This window comes from Rhinopithecus roxellana, chromosome 15 (assembly GCF_007565055.1).
Source record: "Rhinopithecus roxellana isolate Shanxi Qingling chromosome 15, ASM756505v1, whole genome shotgun sequence".
Classification (NCBI taxonomy): domain Eukaryota; kingdom Metazoa; phylum Chordata; class Mammalia; order Primates; family Cercopithecidae; genus Rhinopithecus; species Rhinopithecus roxellana.
The window spans coordinates 113,197,978-113,215,388 of record NC_044563.1 but is presented as its reverse complement, the minus strand read 5'-3'; the positions used below and the strand labels follow the sequence as shown (position 1 = coordinate 113,215,388).

Below are 17,411 nucleotides of genomic sequence, written 5' to 3'. Positions count from 1 at the left end.
AGAATTAATTTTAAGGGTAATCATGTAAAATATACTTGATAGTTTTAAAATCCTGTTTTGGCATTTCTTCATTATTTAATATGCTGTGAACTTTAAAAAAATATACCACTCTCAACCTCTGAGAGGTCCTATCTATACCCACTGCCCTTAATTCTCCAACGCCAATTTTTTCTTTAATCCCATTCACTCAAAGTTTTCATTAGCTTCCAAAGGCCACTGATATCCTTTTTTTTAAAATCACATATAACCTGTTTGAAATGATATCTTGTTCACTCCTGACTTCATACCACTGCCTATCTGAATCTCCTTTTCAAACTCTACCCATACTTCAGTTAATAAAACATGCCTTGCATTTGCTAATGAAGATAGGCTTTAGTGCCATTACAACCCTATCTTGCTGTCTCACCTTAGACAAGGACCTCACTGCCATTGGTCTTAATTACTTTATAATATTAATAATAAAGACGCTAGTAATGATAGCTAATCCTCAGTGAGCACTTACTCGTAAGTAAGTAAGTAAGTTCCAGGTACTGTTTTAAGAGTCTTTGGTGGTTCATGCCTGTAATCCCAGCACTTTGAGAAGCCGAGGTGGGCGGATCATCTGAGGTCAGGAGTTCAAGACCAGCCTGGCCAATATGGTGAAAACCCATCTCCACTAAAATACAAAAATTAGCGGGGCATGGTGGCATGTGCCTGTAACCCCAGCTACTCGGGAGGCTGAAGCAGGAGAATGGCTTGAACCTGGGAGGTGGAGGTTGCAGTGAGCCAACCTCGTGCCACTGCACTCCAGCCTAGGTGACAGAGTGAGACTTTGTCTCAAAAAAAAAAAAAAAGAATTTTATATACATGATTTAATCTTCACAAAAACTCAGTGAGGTAAGTATTACTGTCTTATTATCTATAAAATGAGAGGACTGGGTTATACAGCCTTTAAAATTCATTCAACCTCAAAATGCTTTCATTCTATTTTCATGTTAGTCTTTCTTTTATTTAAGTTCCCATAATACATAGAATCTGTACCACATATTTTAGCACTTCTTTTTATACTGATAAGTATATTTTCTAATAGCTTCACATGGGTATGCCTTGTCTCCAAAACAAGAAAGTAGCTTCCTGAGAGTGAGGCCTTAGAGAATTCTCCTATATTTTCAATACTGGTTAATACACAGAGCACATAAGTGGTATTCAACACTTCATCATTTGAGTTTGTCTTCTTTGGTTCTCTAATTACTTTTTTGGGGTGGGGAGGTACCCAAAAGATAAGGTTAAATCAGTGACTGGTAGAATTATAGTCCCTAAAGATGCCACATTATATAGTTCTTTTATAAGGATCTTAAGAGACACTGAAGGGCCTAAAGGTGTCCACCTGGTGGTTGGATGGCAAACAGATTGTGAACTATATGGTTTGGTTTGGTTTTTTCAAAATATTTGCTTTGTTTTGCTTTATGAGGAATGGAGCACCTTACCTATCCAACACCAAATTAGATCCTGATCATGTTAAAAGATTTGTCACTTTGTTAATCACAGAATAAGGATTCCAATGCCAGAAGTATAATTGGAATACCAGTAGCAAAGGCCATGAGGCCTTTAAACACCTGTAATACAGGCCTTTAAAAGACCTTAACTTTTACAACTTTCTATAACTTTTATAACTTTCTGTAACCTAAAGAAATTTGATCCAAATTTGTTAAATAAACATGAATATACCTGAATTTCAAAGCATATTTAGGATGTGTGCAATTGTTTTTATTTTAATTTACCTTATATGATTATGAAGACTAAGAAGGAAAACAATTATAAAAAGAAAGCCATAAGATTTGCGAAGGAAGCATTAACTAGACAGGAGAAGGCCAGAGATGGGTATTTTTTAAAAGTCCTTAGAAAACCCTTACATACTTTATCCTACCTTGTCATAACACCTGTAAGTTACAAAGTTACATTTCTTCTTACGTGAAAGGCCTGTATTACAGGTGACATAACAAAGATTTGTCACTTTGTTAATCACAGAATGAGGAATCCAATACCAGAAGTATAACTACCCATGCGACTGAATTTTTACCTTCTAAAAAAGAATTGTCCAGTGGAATTTTCAGTGATAATATAGCTATTGAGTAATCAAAATGTGTCAAGGGAGACTGAGGAACCCAATTTTCAATTTTATTTCATTTTAGTTTAAAAACACAAGGTATAGTGTATTGGGCAGTACAGTTCTAAAAAATGTAACTCACCTGTGGTTTGCCAAGGCTGAAGCCCTTCCCAGCACCTTTTATTTATGCTATAATTCTTTTCTCTGAAGCTTTCAACATCTACTTCCCAGTCACATATATTAAGTGTTAATAAATGAACTCTTGCCACATCCTTTTTCCATGCATGACTGGCTATGTTTAGAAACTTAAATATTTTAGAAATGTAACAGGATACTGATTATTTTAGGGAGGTTATGTAAAACTGATTTTCTAACATAATTGAGAAAGTTTTACGGAAGACAGCAATAAATTAATGTTATATTAATTCCCACCTTTTGCAATATATAAAATAAGAGCAAAGAATGAATTATATTATTTGAAAATTAGAAGTTTGTTCTAAGATTGATGTTTACTCAAACTAACGCTACTAACAAGAAGTGAGAGGAAGCCACTATATAGGTCTCTGAATAAAATAAAGCAAAGCAATGATTCCCAACATGTTTACAATTGCTTTATCAATCATTAGTCAGACTTCCCAACAACCAAAGATCTTAACTAGCAATCATTGACAACAATGATCCATTTGAATAGTAAATAGAAAATACTAGTCAATCCTCAAGAGAGTTGGTTTTCCTCCCACTAAGAATGTACATTCAATACCGTTTTAGTTCTTCAAGGAAAAAAAAACATTCATATTCTTGTCCATTCACACGAACCTCTCAGTGAGCATTATTGTTTTGGGAGGAGGGGGCAGAAGGCAGGGGGCCCAGGATGTTGACGGAACAGATAGGATGTCAGGTGAAGATAGAATGCTATGCCCTCTCTAACCAGCTGAAGACTCGGCATGATTGTTTTCTTACAAATAATACCTGTGGGTGTTGAAACTGTTCAGGGAATCTATCAAATACACTCTTTCACTTTGCTGCTGTAACTCTATAAAATTTATTCTCATTTCAAAAGAGTCATAGGCAATAATACCTGTAGGTGGTTGAGTAATTTAAAGAACATTTGTCAGGTCTACTTTCAAGTACTTTGCCTGGACAATTCTATCTTTATTTGGAGTTTTTAAAATGCAATATTTCTACCCAATATGATTAGAAATTTCAACATAGGATATCTTCATCTAACTAAAGAAGGATATCTTCAAATAACTAAAGAATTATCTTAAATATAAGTGGGGATATAACAGTAGGATGTCTGAGAATAAATTTTTGGTCAGAAAATGAAAATAAATTTATGTTATAATCATTTCCATTTTTTACAATTATGGAAGTCATTCACACATAGACATAAAAACCAAATACATCAACAGTGTATTAGAAAAAATGCATTAATAATATATTAATGCCAAATTATTCATCTCAGGGAAATTTAAAGGCCTAGCTCTATAAACTTAGAAAAATGGTCCATATTCTGTGAAGAGAGAGTTCAGTGAGAAAAAACACAACTTTCCTTGTTAAGTCCATCTATATCCATATTAAGTTTACTTTATCTGTATTACAATTAAAACACTTAAATTCAGATTTTTATACAATTTTCTATTCAGTCACAAGTACAGAGGATAAATGATTTTTAAATGTTTCCATATTAGTTCATTCAAAAAGTATTATAAAATGAAACAATTTAAATAATTTTTAATTAATCAAGAACAGTAAGGTGATAACTAATATTTTTAATGTGTTGATAAAGATGGAGACATATTCCTAGATGATCCCCAAATAGAATTCACTTTTCATGAAAATGTTCAGAATTGCGTAAGAAGAAAAGTCTATCTTTCCTTCATGAGATGCAGTTTTTAAGTAAAAAAAAATTTATTTAAAAATACCATTTGAAACGTAAGTTGGCCCTTATTCTATAAAGGAGGTTTACCATTAATAAAGATAATTTTTCTAATTGAAAGACACCCAACTGAGATGTCAATAAAGCTCTCTGGTTTTATAGAACTGAATTACCATGTAAAAAAGAAAAACCTCTATTTTTTTCCAAAGTGAATTATTTAATAAATAGTTTTCATGATAAAAAGTTCAATTTTGAGCTAGAGATACATATTTGACACTTGGTAGTATAATTCTAAGAGAATTAGAGAAAAATACAGATTTCAAAATTTTCTCCTGACCTAAACAAACAGCTTTATGACAAGTCAAATGAAATGTTCCATGAAGATAAATGTGTCATGGATAAATGATGGAAAATAAACAGTATTTCAATATCACTTCTTATTTTATTCCACTGTCGCTTCCCCCCTCTCTGTAATAATTACCTATGCACAAACTCTAGATGGCAATATTGCACTTACTGTACTTTTGAGAAAATTGTCACAGTCGATCCCCACATATCCTCTTTATCAACATTTTATGTGCCATGGATCTATAGCCTCTTATTATAAGTGTAATGAAGCAGAAGTTATTGAAGCATTTTATTGATTGCTCAGATCACAAGTTTACTGCTATACTGAATTGGCACCTTACTCACTGAAGCAAACTGCTGACACCTTTTTTAAAAAGTGACAACTACATCTATTTCATGACCAGAAATCCATTTTCATCTCTATCAAGACAAGAATGCAATTTTCACTTCATTTAACTGATGTTAGGCCTGCTCAAAGCATGACACTTAGAAAGAGACACAAGTTTAAGGTTCTTAAAATACTTCAAGTAACTAGAATGCAGCTTGGTTTCAGGAAAAAAAAATCAACAATCACTCAAATCTACAAACAACCTAATATTCTAAAAAAAAATTACTTATCAGAACCTTCAGAAGTAGTTTTCATCTCGAAATGACTGTCACACTATTTTCATGTTTTTAATAGTACATTGTGTTTATATATTATAGATTTTGTTCCAAGGTTTCAAAGGATAATTAAGAAGTTTTTTAAATATTGAAATATTTTAAGTGTTCTCACAGAAAGACTAAGTCAAAGAAAGAGCTCAATTTTTAAAGTATATACAGAAAATAAAATAGAAATAGTTATTCATTCAATAATGTAGAACCAATAAATTATTTTAATTGACACAGGATCTGAAAAAACAAACTTTAAGCACTTCTTTTTTGAAAAATTAAAACACTAAGATTCCTTTTTAAATGCTTTATGCAATAAACAAATTTTGTCAATAACAAATGTAATTCAAGCATATTTTGAGCTGAACCAATTCTGGATATATATTATACTGTTGTTTGATACCTAATTAATAAACTTATTAAAAGTGTGGATAAAGTGAGCCAACATTAACTTACACAATTTTTTAAACAAAATCTAAGTGCTTTGATAGAGCTTAGTTTTAGTATGTTAACAAAATACTTTTCAATTTTAAACTGCAAAAACAATATATACTGAAGCTAGATGGTTATTTCCTCATCAAATAATATGCCTACAAAATAAATCTGCAATATTGTTACAATTTAAAAAGTAAAACCTAATTTTTGAAATAGAAATTCAGTACCTGAGATTGCTAAACACAATATGCCAAATATAGAACTTTTACATATAGCATAAATAACAGCATCCAAAAAAGTTGACTTGCTTAAATTAATAAACAAAAGAGACTACACACATGCAAAAAAATTTAAATTTAAATCACACAGGCCAAAAATTATATAATCCTCAACAAATTTTATTAAGTAATGATTTACTACAAATAGCTCAAATACACATTTCTAAATTAAAATTACAGAAATAAAACATTTTCCCACAACTTCAGACATAAATAGAAATTGCAGTGTTTTTCAATACACTACCAAAGTTTAGAAAATACCCGAAGAACTTAAGAAATACTGGAGAACACTTTGGTTTATTTATTTTGCTTTAAGTAATCAAATCAGCTAAAATTTAATCTCAAACTTAATCATTTTATTCTGAAGTGCTAAAAACTAGGAGTAGAATTAAAAATTTCTTAAAATTTCATAAATTCACAGATGCATTTTTTCATGGCTTAACGAATTCAGGGGCTATGACTCTCTTCCTAATTAAGATGGTGCTTATCATGATATTATAGTTAGATACTCATTTCCCTTTTTATCTCTCTGAATTTCAAAAATAACTATGCAATCTATAAGAACTGTTAGGTCATACTGTGAACAGCTTTACATGATTAAAACTGAAAGTTTATAAGCGTTTTCAAAAATTGTATTAAAAAAAAGTGCTATACATTCTTTTGTAAAAGTCTCCAGGAATTTTGTTGGTTTGGGGAAAAATTCAAACTTGGGAAGACATTTTCAGAAATGAGTGTTTCTCAGAAATCACATTTGTACTTAACACTGCCCATCAGCCATTCTAAGTCATTATTTGTATAGCTGCCTGGCACAGTTCCATACACATTTATGCATCTTTACAGTGTTTCTGAACAGACTACCATATTTTGTTTACTGACAGCAACCAAAAGCTCTATGTAGGATCATAAATAAAGAAGATCATGTTTAAAAATCACTAATATCATTTTAAAAGGTAGTGCAGCCTTGTGTTTTGGCCTCTGCTTAGCTGTGTTAGGCCTATGAATGACAGCTTCCCTGCTTGAAGCACACAGAAAGCACAGCCTTCCTCATTCACTGACAGGACTGTGGCCTTTTCACACGTTCCTTCCACAGCAGTGTTTGTCCCCAAACACTAGAACTCGACACAATGGCATTCCTACTTCAACACCCCCACCAACAGCACCACTACATAACAAGAATGCTAATGAGATGGAACAGGCCCTGTCACTGAAAGTGTTAACTACATTTCATAGGAATGCGTTTATGCAATTGCAAAGATTACCAATTAAATAGATTCTGCTTAGCTCCAAGCAATTTCTAAGATGTTTCCACTTTTAAGGAAATAAATGTGATAAATGTAAGACTAAGTGACTTTGTGCTGCTCTAAATATAATATCTCATTTTAATACACACGAATCAGTATATATTTAAGACCACCCTAATGTAGTGTGCTTAATTCAGTTGCATGCTGTAACAGCCAAGCTAAAGTTAAAAATGGAAAAATGAGTAAGTTCGTAAACATAAAACCAGTCGCCCTGGCTTTTCTTTTAAAGCTATATTATCGCAATTTATTAAAAGAAATTTCCTTTGGGAATGACAAAATTTAAAGCTTATATTCTGACAGACATCAAGACAATATTTTTTTATATGTGATCTCAAAAGTGAAATAAATTGAAATAATATCAAGAAAAATCTAATCATATCATTTATAAACTTTAATTTGTTAAGGAAATAGGAATCATCACCTAACTCCATTTCACCTATCTAAAGATTCTTTAACACAATCTTATATAAAACTAAATAGAAAAGGCTATACCAAAGGTCAAATGAAGTAAGTGTAGTTCAAACAAAGTTCATTAATGCTTAAGAAGGATATTTGCTAAGAAATCCCACTCACAAATAAAGATATTGTCAGGCTTAACACCTAAGCACTGATGGTCTGATAAGCATATCACTATAGTGACTTATCTAAATATTCAAATAATTTTAAATTAAGTCTTGGTATAACACTACAAAAGAAGAAAACCTCAAGCATACATAAAATAGAGCAGATCTAAAGCAACAGAAATTTACATAAAAATGCATAATGAGCAAATTTTTGCTTATTTTTCTTCATTTTTATACTTCAAAATAAAACTTAAGTATCATATTAAAACTGCTGAATGGAAACCTTTGAATTACAACTTAATGGAAGAAAAAAGCTTTAGGAGAAATGGCAAAGAGCATAGGTTTCAAAATATTCTTAAATTCATATAATGTTGAAATCTTTACAGATTTCCCAAACAGACAATTACAGACACTAAACGGTTAAATAATTTAATTTATAAATTAATAAATTTAACTTAATTTAATATTTGTTCATAATTTAATATTTAATAAAATGTTTTTCATCAATTTTGAATCATAAAGAAATTTTTAAATTAAAGCACTAAGTAATTCTGAAAGTATTTTTTTCTTACAATGCACAGAGCTCTTTTAAATCTAGTATAGCAATTTATACTTATTTAAATTTTACATGTTTAAGACAGTGGAAGAAAAACATGCCATCACTTTCTGGGATGTTTCTTATTTCTAACATCCTTACTTGAAATAAAACTTAGAAAATGTTTAAATTTATCTTTAGATTTTATTTAAACAGTACTTTTCTTGAATTGGAGAATTGTCTCATTATTTCTTCTAACATTAAATAATTTTAAATTTCAATAAGTGGAATCAAACCACATAATTTCAAATAAATTATTGTAATGCAGTTCATCATGATCCATTTTACAATATCATTATATCTTAAAACGTAAATATTACAACTAAAATAATTTAATCTAAATGAAATAAAATATTTTATACTGGTTTCTATATTTTCTACTGGCTTAATAGAGAACATTAGTTTGGATTTTTATTTCTTTCATTGTATTATTATGAATAGCCTTATCTATTACAATTATTAACCCTGTTGCTGGATCTGCTGAAATTAACGAGGCAAACCAAACACATTTTGCGAAGTTTTCGTGGGAAGATGTTTTTTGCTAATTCTGGATACCTTAGTACAACACTTTCTTCCAAAGTCAATACAAGTTGTTCTTTTCCAAACTCTACAGCAGGAGGTGCTGTGTGAACGCTAAGACTGACAGCCCATTCCCACCTCCCCTTCCTCTCTGCAAGCAGAGAATAATAGCATGATGCTTTCAAAATATTCATTTTTCAGCAGTCTGTGGTCTCAGATAATGAGCCCAGTTCTAAACTGGAACCTCCCAGTTCAAAATATAAAACCCAGTCCTTATTTAGCTTGGTAAAAATATGTGCTTCAATTCTTAAAACCAAGTACAAAGAGGATTTTTTAAATGTGGCAATTTCATTTTTATGTTATAAATGGCTTCGTAATTCTGTTTTACAAATGTGAATCATACTTTAAGATAAATCAAAAGTCCCTATACATGGATTATAAAAATATCACCCTTTACACGCACACATACAAATATGAAATAAATACACAGGAATTAAAGGACAAAATCCAGTTTAACCTGATTCAAATAAACTAACTCTGTTTGTATACTTTTGACTCCTGAAACAGAGAAGTTAAATAAGGATAAATGAAGTAAGTTACTCTTGACATGAAGTTGATTCACGATTTCATTTTTCAGAATGTGATTTGTTGTATTCTAACCCCCAAAAATCTGATTTTATGCTGGAAAAAAATAGAATGCTAAACATTTAAACCTTCAAATGACTTAGGAGCTATTTATTTTCTTAAAGTAATAGTCTACAGAATTTCCACGTAAGAAGTTGCCTTCACTTTGCCCAGTATGCGCTGCAAGAAAAGATGAGACATATGACATCTTATACCAAAAGACAGACACAATTAGCTCCATTATTGTTGGCTTTGAGATTACAGAAGCAGCATTTTTGGCTCCCTAACAGGCACTGAGCTCACAAAATACATGTCACAGTTCTTTTATGACACAATGCCAATCATTGCCTCTATACAACCAAGCACATTTTTAAAACATATAATAAAGCAATTTTTAAAGAGGGATGACTCACCTGTTTACAATATTTTTTTGTAGACTTTAATCGTTGGTACAGGGCCAAAAGAACTCCTTGGATGTACATCTTAGCTCCTGAGGGGCTGAAACCTTCTCCCTTAGAGACCCAAAGTGGTCCCCGCAAAGGTGTGATGGAATTTTGCAGGCATTTTTCAAGCAGAGGAACTATGCGAGAAAAGAAGGGAAAAAATTCTTTTGACCCAACCCAACCGAAATACACTGCCTGGAATACAGCCCCAATACCAGAGCTAACTCTTAACGTCTATTATTTATATCTGACCTGGGTTAAGTCTTAGAGAGGCAATTCCTGCATTACTAGTGGCCACCATGAAGGATGTATTTATATTGAGACACCCCCCACGCAAGACTCATAAGCTTTGTGAGCACACCTGAGTAGTTCTGAAGTGTGCCTAACTAGCTGCACAGAGTGTCATGGTGTGCACTGATTGCCTTATCTTCTCATTTATCACAGATGAGTTGGAACCAACCTTGCTGAAATCTACTTGCATTGTCCTGAAAAAATTGTAAGATCCATGTTGTTTCTGTATATAGCTTCTTACAGAGGAGTCTACATACCTAAAACATCACATCTGGAAATCATTCATAAAATATAATCCACACCTTTATAAGCCATCCTATCTGAAGATTTTTGTTGCATTCCTTAAGTAATCCATACAACAGGATGGCAAGACTCTTTAAAAATAGCAGGGAGAATTTTAAGCAAGCATTTTATCATACCTTTCTTTTTTCAGTTTCTGGAATATGAAACAGTCAAGGATTTAGGAATGCTATTCCAGCATGCGTTTTGTAAACAGATAAAAGATATTTACTTATGGGTATGTACTGCAACATCCACAAGGAGTTGACAAACATGTTCATACACTTTTTCACACGATTAGCTTATAAAGTCTTTCTAGTGTAAAACAGTCCAATAACATGGCAGCTAGGTAACATTTTTCAAGATTTTCCCTGAAAAGCCAGAAATCAAGAAATAAAAATGGCACACTTGGGAATCCAGAAAAAGTAAATGATATTTTTCTGTATTTGGTCATTATTTAAGTATGTACATGTGACACAAACTTAAACATACATAATAACTATATGCATTGGCTACCTTATTCTGATACACATTTCTGCTAGAAAAAGGAATTAAATAGATCACCGACAAAGAAAATAGGTCCGGCAAAGAAAATAGGTCATGCTGTTAGTTATGTTATATGTTGCATATTTTATGCAAAGAGGCCTAGCATAGCAATCTGGAAATTGAATTACAATTAGGTTCAGCTGAGCTGCTGAGAGGCTGAGTTATGCAAATGGCCTTTGCTGCTGGTATTCTGCTAAATTTTGCTCTTGGTAAAAAAGTTATGCATTTCATGGCACTAAGTTCCACAACTCTCTAGCAAAGTATAATATATAGTCTGTCTAATATGTTCAACACTAAGGAGAATGTTGAAAACGGAGTTCAAGATTTTGCTACTAATAGAGTATAAATAAAGTTAGGAGGAAATTATGAGCCAATGACTGCTGAAACATCTTCTTAGATATGTGCATAAAATTCACTTATTTAGCTTGAGAAACTAATCCTGAAATTCATCTATCAATGCCATTTTTATACTCTCTTAGAGTAATTGCTTTTCTAAGTCTTATAACAAACACCTCAAACTTAAAAAAAAGATCATAAATATTATAAAAGCAATACAAATTAAAAGATAAATGAGCTTATATTCAGAATTATAACTCTTCAACCTTTACAAAATGTAAAATATAAATCAATCTTGATTACAATTTTTTTCAAAAGAAACCTAGCTTAAGAATCATCAGTGCCTTTAGTTTATTGCTACACATTTATATATTACTATGCATTAGATTTTAATTCATATACCTTTAATTGGTATACTCATTGAACCTGCCATACTTTTTGAACACTGAAAGGCACTACATAAATAGATACTAAGTTGAAATAAAATTTAATAAATTGAGCAGTAGGTGATAAGCTTGAATGATTTACACCCTAGAGTTAATCTTGAATTTAAACACGAGAAAATTTTATCAGATTCTCTATCTATACTTGTCACAAAATAACTTTCAAATTCTTTATGTCAACCCAAGGGACTCCAAAAAAAGCACTTACTAGATCTAACAACAAAAATTCCAGGTTTTTCAGGTTACACTGTCCATAAGAATTTTAGAAAAAAAAATACAGCTTAGAAAAAAAATGAAAACTATACCACAGCATAAGCAGTGTCAGAATTGATACTGGATGGAAAACAGCTCCCATGTTCCACATGATTTATGTAATTAGGAATACTATGGAAACCAGAAACAGCAAAGCAAAGAAAGCAGTATTCACAAGCAGGTTTTATAAGGGACTTCAGAATCTGCTCTGAACTTGTTGAATAATCTGTTCAGTATTCCAGAATCTCCCTGCTGGAAGCAGGGTCCTCATTATAACCACGAGAGCACTAATAAAGGTTAGCCTCTGAACTAGGGATTAGAAGGCTCTTTCTTTTTGGAAGCTGCAAACTAGTAACTTTGATGATCTTCTTGAAAAGGAAGACAAAGCACACTCCAAGAACAAACAATGTTTCCACTAACTAGGAAGGTACAGAAAACATAAGAAAATGATACGCCTAAGTACTTAAAAAGGATATATAAATCAGCCTATGTTATACTAAAAAATAATAATATTTATTAAGCAGTTAGAATTAAAGAACTGTCCATTTAAAAAGGAGCCTTGGCCTAAAATGTACTTTTAAAATATTATTGAATAATTGATTTTTTAAAAAAGAAGTCGCTTGACTTTTTAACCTCAACCATAGATTTTAACATGGATGTGAATTAGTTATTTAAGTGTTTTAGTGGATATTCCTAATATTCTATACCAAATCATAGCTCATAAGTACTCTTAACCAATGGTTTTCTTCTCTTTTATGTAGAGTTCCCTTTTTCCCTTATTATTTTTGTGTCCTTCCAATCACGTGCTTCTCTGTCTTCAAACTACTACGTAGAAATATTGCCTCATTCAAATAGGTTATCCTATGGTCTTTTAATATTTGTGTGCATAACTACACATAAACATTTCTTCTTATGCGAAAGGCCTGTATTACAGGTGTTCTACCTAGTTTCTCCTGTTCACATGATTGTGGTAAGAACTTCTCTTTTCAGTATTTTCATTAAGCTAGCCCTCAACATTTCATATTAAATGGTTTGGAAGTTGATCATTCCTTAAATTTAGCAATTATGCATACATCAGTCAAATGGAATCATTTCATTGGGATCATTTCCACCTCTGGAAAGATGAAAAGCTATGTGGATTATTACTTTTTATTCCTTTTGTCTCATCTCAAGTTATGATTATAGGGCAAAATGAAAATTAATGCAATCATTTCAATGAGTTTGGCGCTAAGACTGAGGCTGTTGATAACTCATGTGACCAAAAAGAGTAACTTCACTGGACAGAGCTGGTAGTGAACATCATAGGTAAACAGATTATATAACCAAAACTAGTAGCTATATTAATTTCATAATTATCAACTGACACCTTTCTCACTCACACTGTTTCATTCCTTTCCCATTTTCTCCCCCCTTTTCCCACCTATTAATATATTCTTATACTTCAAGGCTCATATCAAATGTTACCACCTCTGGCAAAATATCCTAAATGATTTAAGTAGAATTAATTGCTCCCCCCTCTATGCCTCCCATAGCATTCTCTCTTTTTTGTTGTTGTTGCTTTCTGTTTCTTTTTTCTTATCAATTTGTATTAGTTTATATCTTCTCCCTCCCACTTTCATCCCCCAGTAAATCCTGAAACCTTCTGGAGTTTGAAGCCATATTTTTTAGTTTGGTGAAAGCAGTGCTCAGCAAGTGTCTACTAGATGAATAAATGGTACTGCAGATACACTGTAGACAGTCTTCTGGGTAAGTTTTAAGAACATAACTGTAACTATCCATGATCATTTAGAACCTGTACCTTTCTATAACCTAAAAGAAATTGATCCAAATTTGTTAAATAAACATGAATATTCCTGAATTTCAAAGCATATTTAGGATGTGTGCAACTGTTTTTATTTTAATTTTCCTTATATGATTATGAAGACTAATGAGGAAAATAAATATAAAAAGAAAGCCATAAGATTTGGGAAGGAAGCATTAACTAGACAGGAGAAGGCCAGAGATGGGTATTTTTTAGAAGTCCTTGGAAAACCCTTACATACTTTATCCTACCTTGTCATAAATCATGCTTCTACAGAAAAAGGCACATAATAAAATTTAAATGCAGAGCAATAATATTAGATCAAGGTCAAAATAACTATTTTAAATAAAAAAGGTAATTTCTTCTAAGAACCCCCAAAACGAGTTGAAATGTTAAATAAGAAAATAAACTGTTCAGTCTTCAAGAGGATCTTATATTAAAACTATTTCATCACTGATAAGAAGTGTGAACTTACTTGGGATACATAATGGAGGAAGTACATGACAAGGAACCAAAAATCCCTCTGAAGAGAAACCACAAAGCTAATCAAATTTGTCTATCAGATTTAGACTGGAATATTCTGTCATGATCTATACCTAGGGAATATATATCCCTCTCCAAAAGCAACATCCTACATTGAAAGGGCTACTTTACATACTGCATTTCAATCTAATATGGAAAGCTACAAAGATCAGGATTTTTTATTAATAGCATTTCAGGAAGCACAGGGAATAATCAAAGGCTTTAATAACTTGCTTGCAAAAAAAAATTAAAAGTCATGCCAATTAAATATCCATAACCATAATTTACATAATATTGTAATTTTCACATTTCAGTAAGAGTACATGAGACTATGAAAGAAAAGCACACTGCCCAGAGTATAGTTACCTATAAAGAAACTTCTATATACTCTTTGGCAGCAAGCTGCAGGTCCAGCTTCTAAAATACTTGGCTATTGCTAACAAGGTATCATTTAGAAATACAACAAGGCATTTGGAAATTTCCCAGCAATTCAACCAGTTCAACTGGCATTTTTTTTTTTTTTTTTTTTTAATGAAGTTGACCTAAAAAGCCTTCTTCGGTCAAAACAAAGTAAGTTCTTAAAAGATACTTAGATGTGACTGCTTCCCAGCCCAGGAAGTATGACTGCAGGGAGTTTGAGATAGTGCCAAGGTATGTGTGTATTTTAATGTTCCTTATCCAGCTTTGGGTAATAGCTGGAAAGCTCCTGGTCCCACAGCAACCATTAGACACCATTCAAAAGCATGGTCTGCAGGGAAGATTGAATGATGGAGAACACACTGTCTGCTGTGTTGCTTGATTTATATCAGTGTATTTTTATCCAAACAAAACTAAACTAACAGCTGCTGTGTACTTTTGTTTACATGCTGTATGTCAAATCTTATTGTCCCTAAGGTACTTATGAGAAAAGATTTAGCAGTCGTTTTCTTAAATACGGATGCCTACCCAAATTTGGATTTTTCCTCCACTGAACAAAATGACAAGCACACGATTGCTATACTTAGAGCAATCTTTCACAGCTGCTTTAGTTTTTCAGTGATCCTATTAAACTGACGGCATATTGCCTGTGGGGTCTACAGTGTTATAATACTGCTGTAAGAGACATTGATTTGTATGATAGGATCAAACAGAATAGTGATGCATTGAAGGGAAGAATTTCATAGGTCATATTGTTTTTACCTGAGTAAAATTTAATTTGGACATTATGACCTTTATAGGACACCTGGTTATTTTAATTACTCATGTGTGGATGAATGTTGACATTAAAGCTTAGGAGGTATGAAATCTTAGAAAGTCCTCTCCATTTTGAAAATGCAGCCTGAGTCATGTTTTTTTCTTAAACTGAACGAAGTAGCTGTGCATTAAATATGCTGGCACATCTTCTGCTTGAGCAAGTGGACCGAAATGGTGTGAATTGTTAATGCCTTGCTGCTTTGGTTCACGGCTTGTGATTGATCATTTGTAACTATATCTACTCCTTGTTCCATGAAATCAAGTATGGAGTAATGGGTTCATCAGATTTGGGGGTTAAATTGAGAGTGAAGAGGTACTGTGTGTGGAAATAAGAGTTGCCATGTTCAGGGCTGGCCTTGTAACAGCATGGAATCTAAAGGCGATATTCAAAACCACTTCACTCATCATACGCTTACTGATTCTGAATAGGGCCCATTTGCAGGGAACATTTGGTAGTTTTCCAATACGCTTTATGCCTCTTTCTACTTCCACCACCATGCACATCTTTTTTTTCATACATCCCCAGTAGCACATTGGTAGAACAGGTCACCATACACAATTCATTTATTTAAATGACTTGATTTATACAAGTAGAAATAAGCTGGGATTCTATTGTCTGATCTTTCTTTTCCCTTCAACAAAAATAATAGTGTGTGTGTCTTTGAAAATACAAGGATTTTGTGAACTCAATTTCTTGGACATCTAAAATATTTGATATTTAGTAGTAATGTAAAATAATTGGTTTGGTATACATGCAATTTAAGATTACTTAAAGAAATATTGAGAATTAACTACACCTAGCCAATTTTTATGTGGCCATGGCCTACACCAATACATAAAATTGAATATGCATGACATGGTATTGTAAACTTTAAAGCTCTGTGCAAAAACTTCAAGTATTATCTTAGTTTTAGGAAGTATAATGCACAGAACTCAACAAATAAATCTAACACAAAATAGAAGTAATGGTCTTCAGAAATGTCATTATATAACTACTTGATCTAATAACTGACACTTTTATTACTTCAGAGTATTTGTATTTATATTACTATCCCAAAAAGTTTAACCCAAATGGTATTAAATTAGGCACAAATTAACTTTTGACTCAGTCAGAAAATAAGTAATAGAAAACATAGTAAAACTTAGGAATAAAATCAATTATACAAAGCACTTACATATGTAAATAACATTCAAAAGCAAGCTAATTGTAAAATGTCTTGAAATTCCACTGTTACATTGTACGGTCACATTCATACAAATCTAAAGATGTATTTAACCTTTTTGTTCTTTTATTTTCTCCTTTTAAGACTCAAAGTAGGAATAATAATAACACCCAGAACAAACATACCTAATTCAGAGAGACTTAGAAGTCAGCTAATGTGGGTAAAACAGTTTGGTGCCCTTGAATGTAAATACTAAGTCAACATATTACTTACATTTTAATGATTTATTTAAGATGTAAATAAATATGTCATGAGAGATTTATACTTTAAATGTGATAGACTATAAAAAAAAGCCTTAATCGTTTCAGCAACAAAAATGGAGGATTCCCTTTGACATTTATTTCTCCACGTTTGTTTCACAAAGACAGAATCTTCTATAATTAGTGTTTTTACATATTTTTGTCTATGACTTCTTCTCTCTTCTAAAAACTCTTAGGAGAAAGAGAATCTCTGCTGAGTCGTGTTCTTTTACATAACTTTGAAATGCTGAGAGCTATGTAAGACATTGTTTTACAACAGGTAGTAGCAATTAGGCTGTTTTCATTGGCAATTATACTTATTACAATATATTTTATAATAAAATTCTGGGATCATGGACAAGTCATTAGAGTCAGAATAGGAGTTTTGACTTTAGAGCTCTAAGGCTGAAAAATAAGAGACATAAAAACCAGAAGACAGAAAGACAAACAAGGATTTTGAAAAAGCAAGGATTTGGTTTAAAAATTACATGAATGACTAAAACAAGTTTACCCCAACAAAAACT

At 32.0% G+C, this 17,411-nt stretch overlaps 1 protein-coding gene across 1 annotated transcript in view; it reads right to left on the bottom strand.

Annotated features, from left to right (window-relative positions):
- Positions 1–17,411, bottom strand: part of DCDC1 (doublecortin domain containing 1) — a 450,202-nt gene that overhangs the window by 356,251 nt on the left and 76,540 nt on the right. Inside the window, exon 7 of the mRNA XM_030918251.1 lies at positions 9,693–9,859. Coding sequence (XP_030774111.1) covers positions 9,693–9,859 — 167 coding nt within the window. The remainder of the gene's footprint in view (positions 1–9,692; positions 9,860–17,411) is intronic.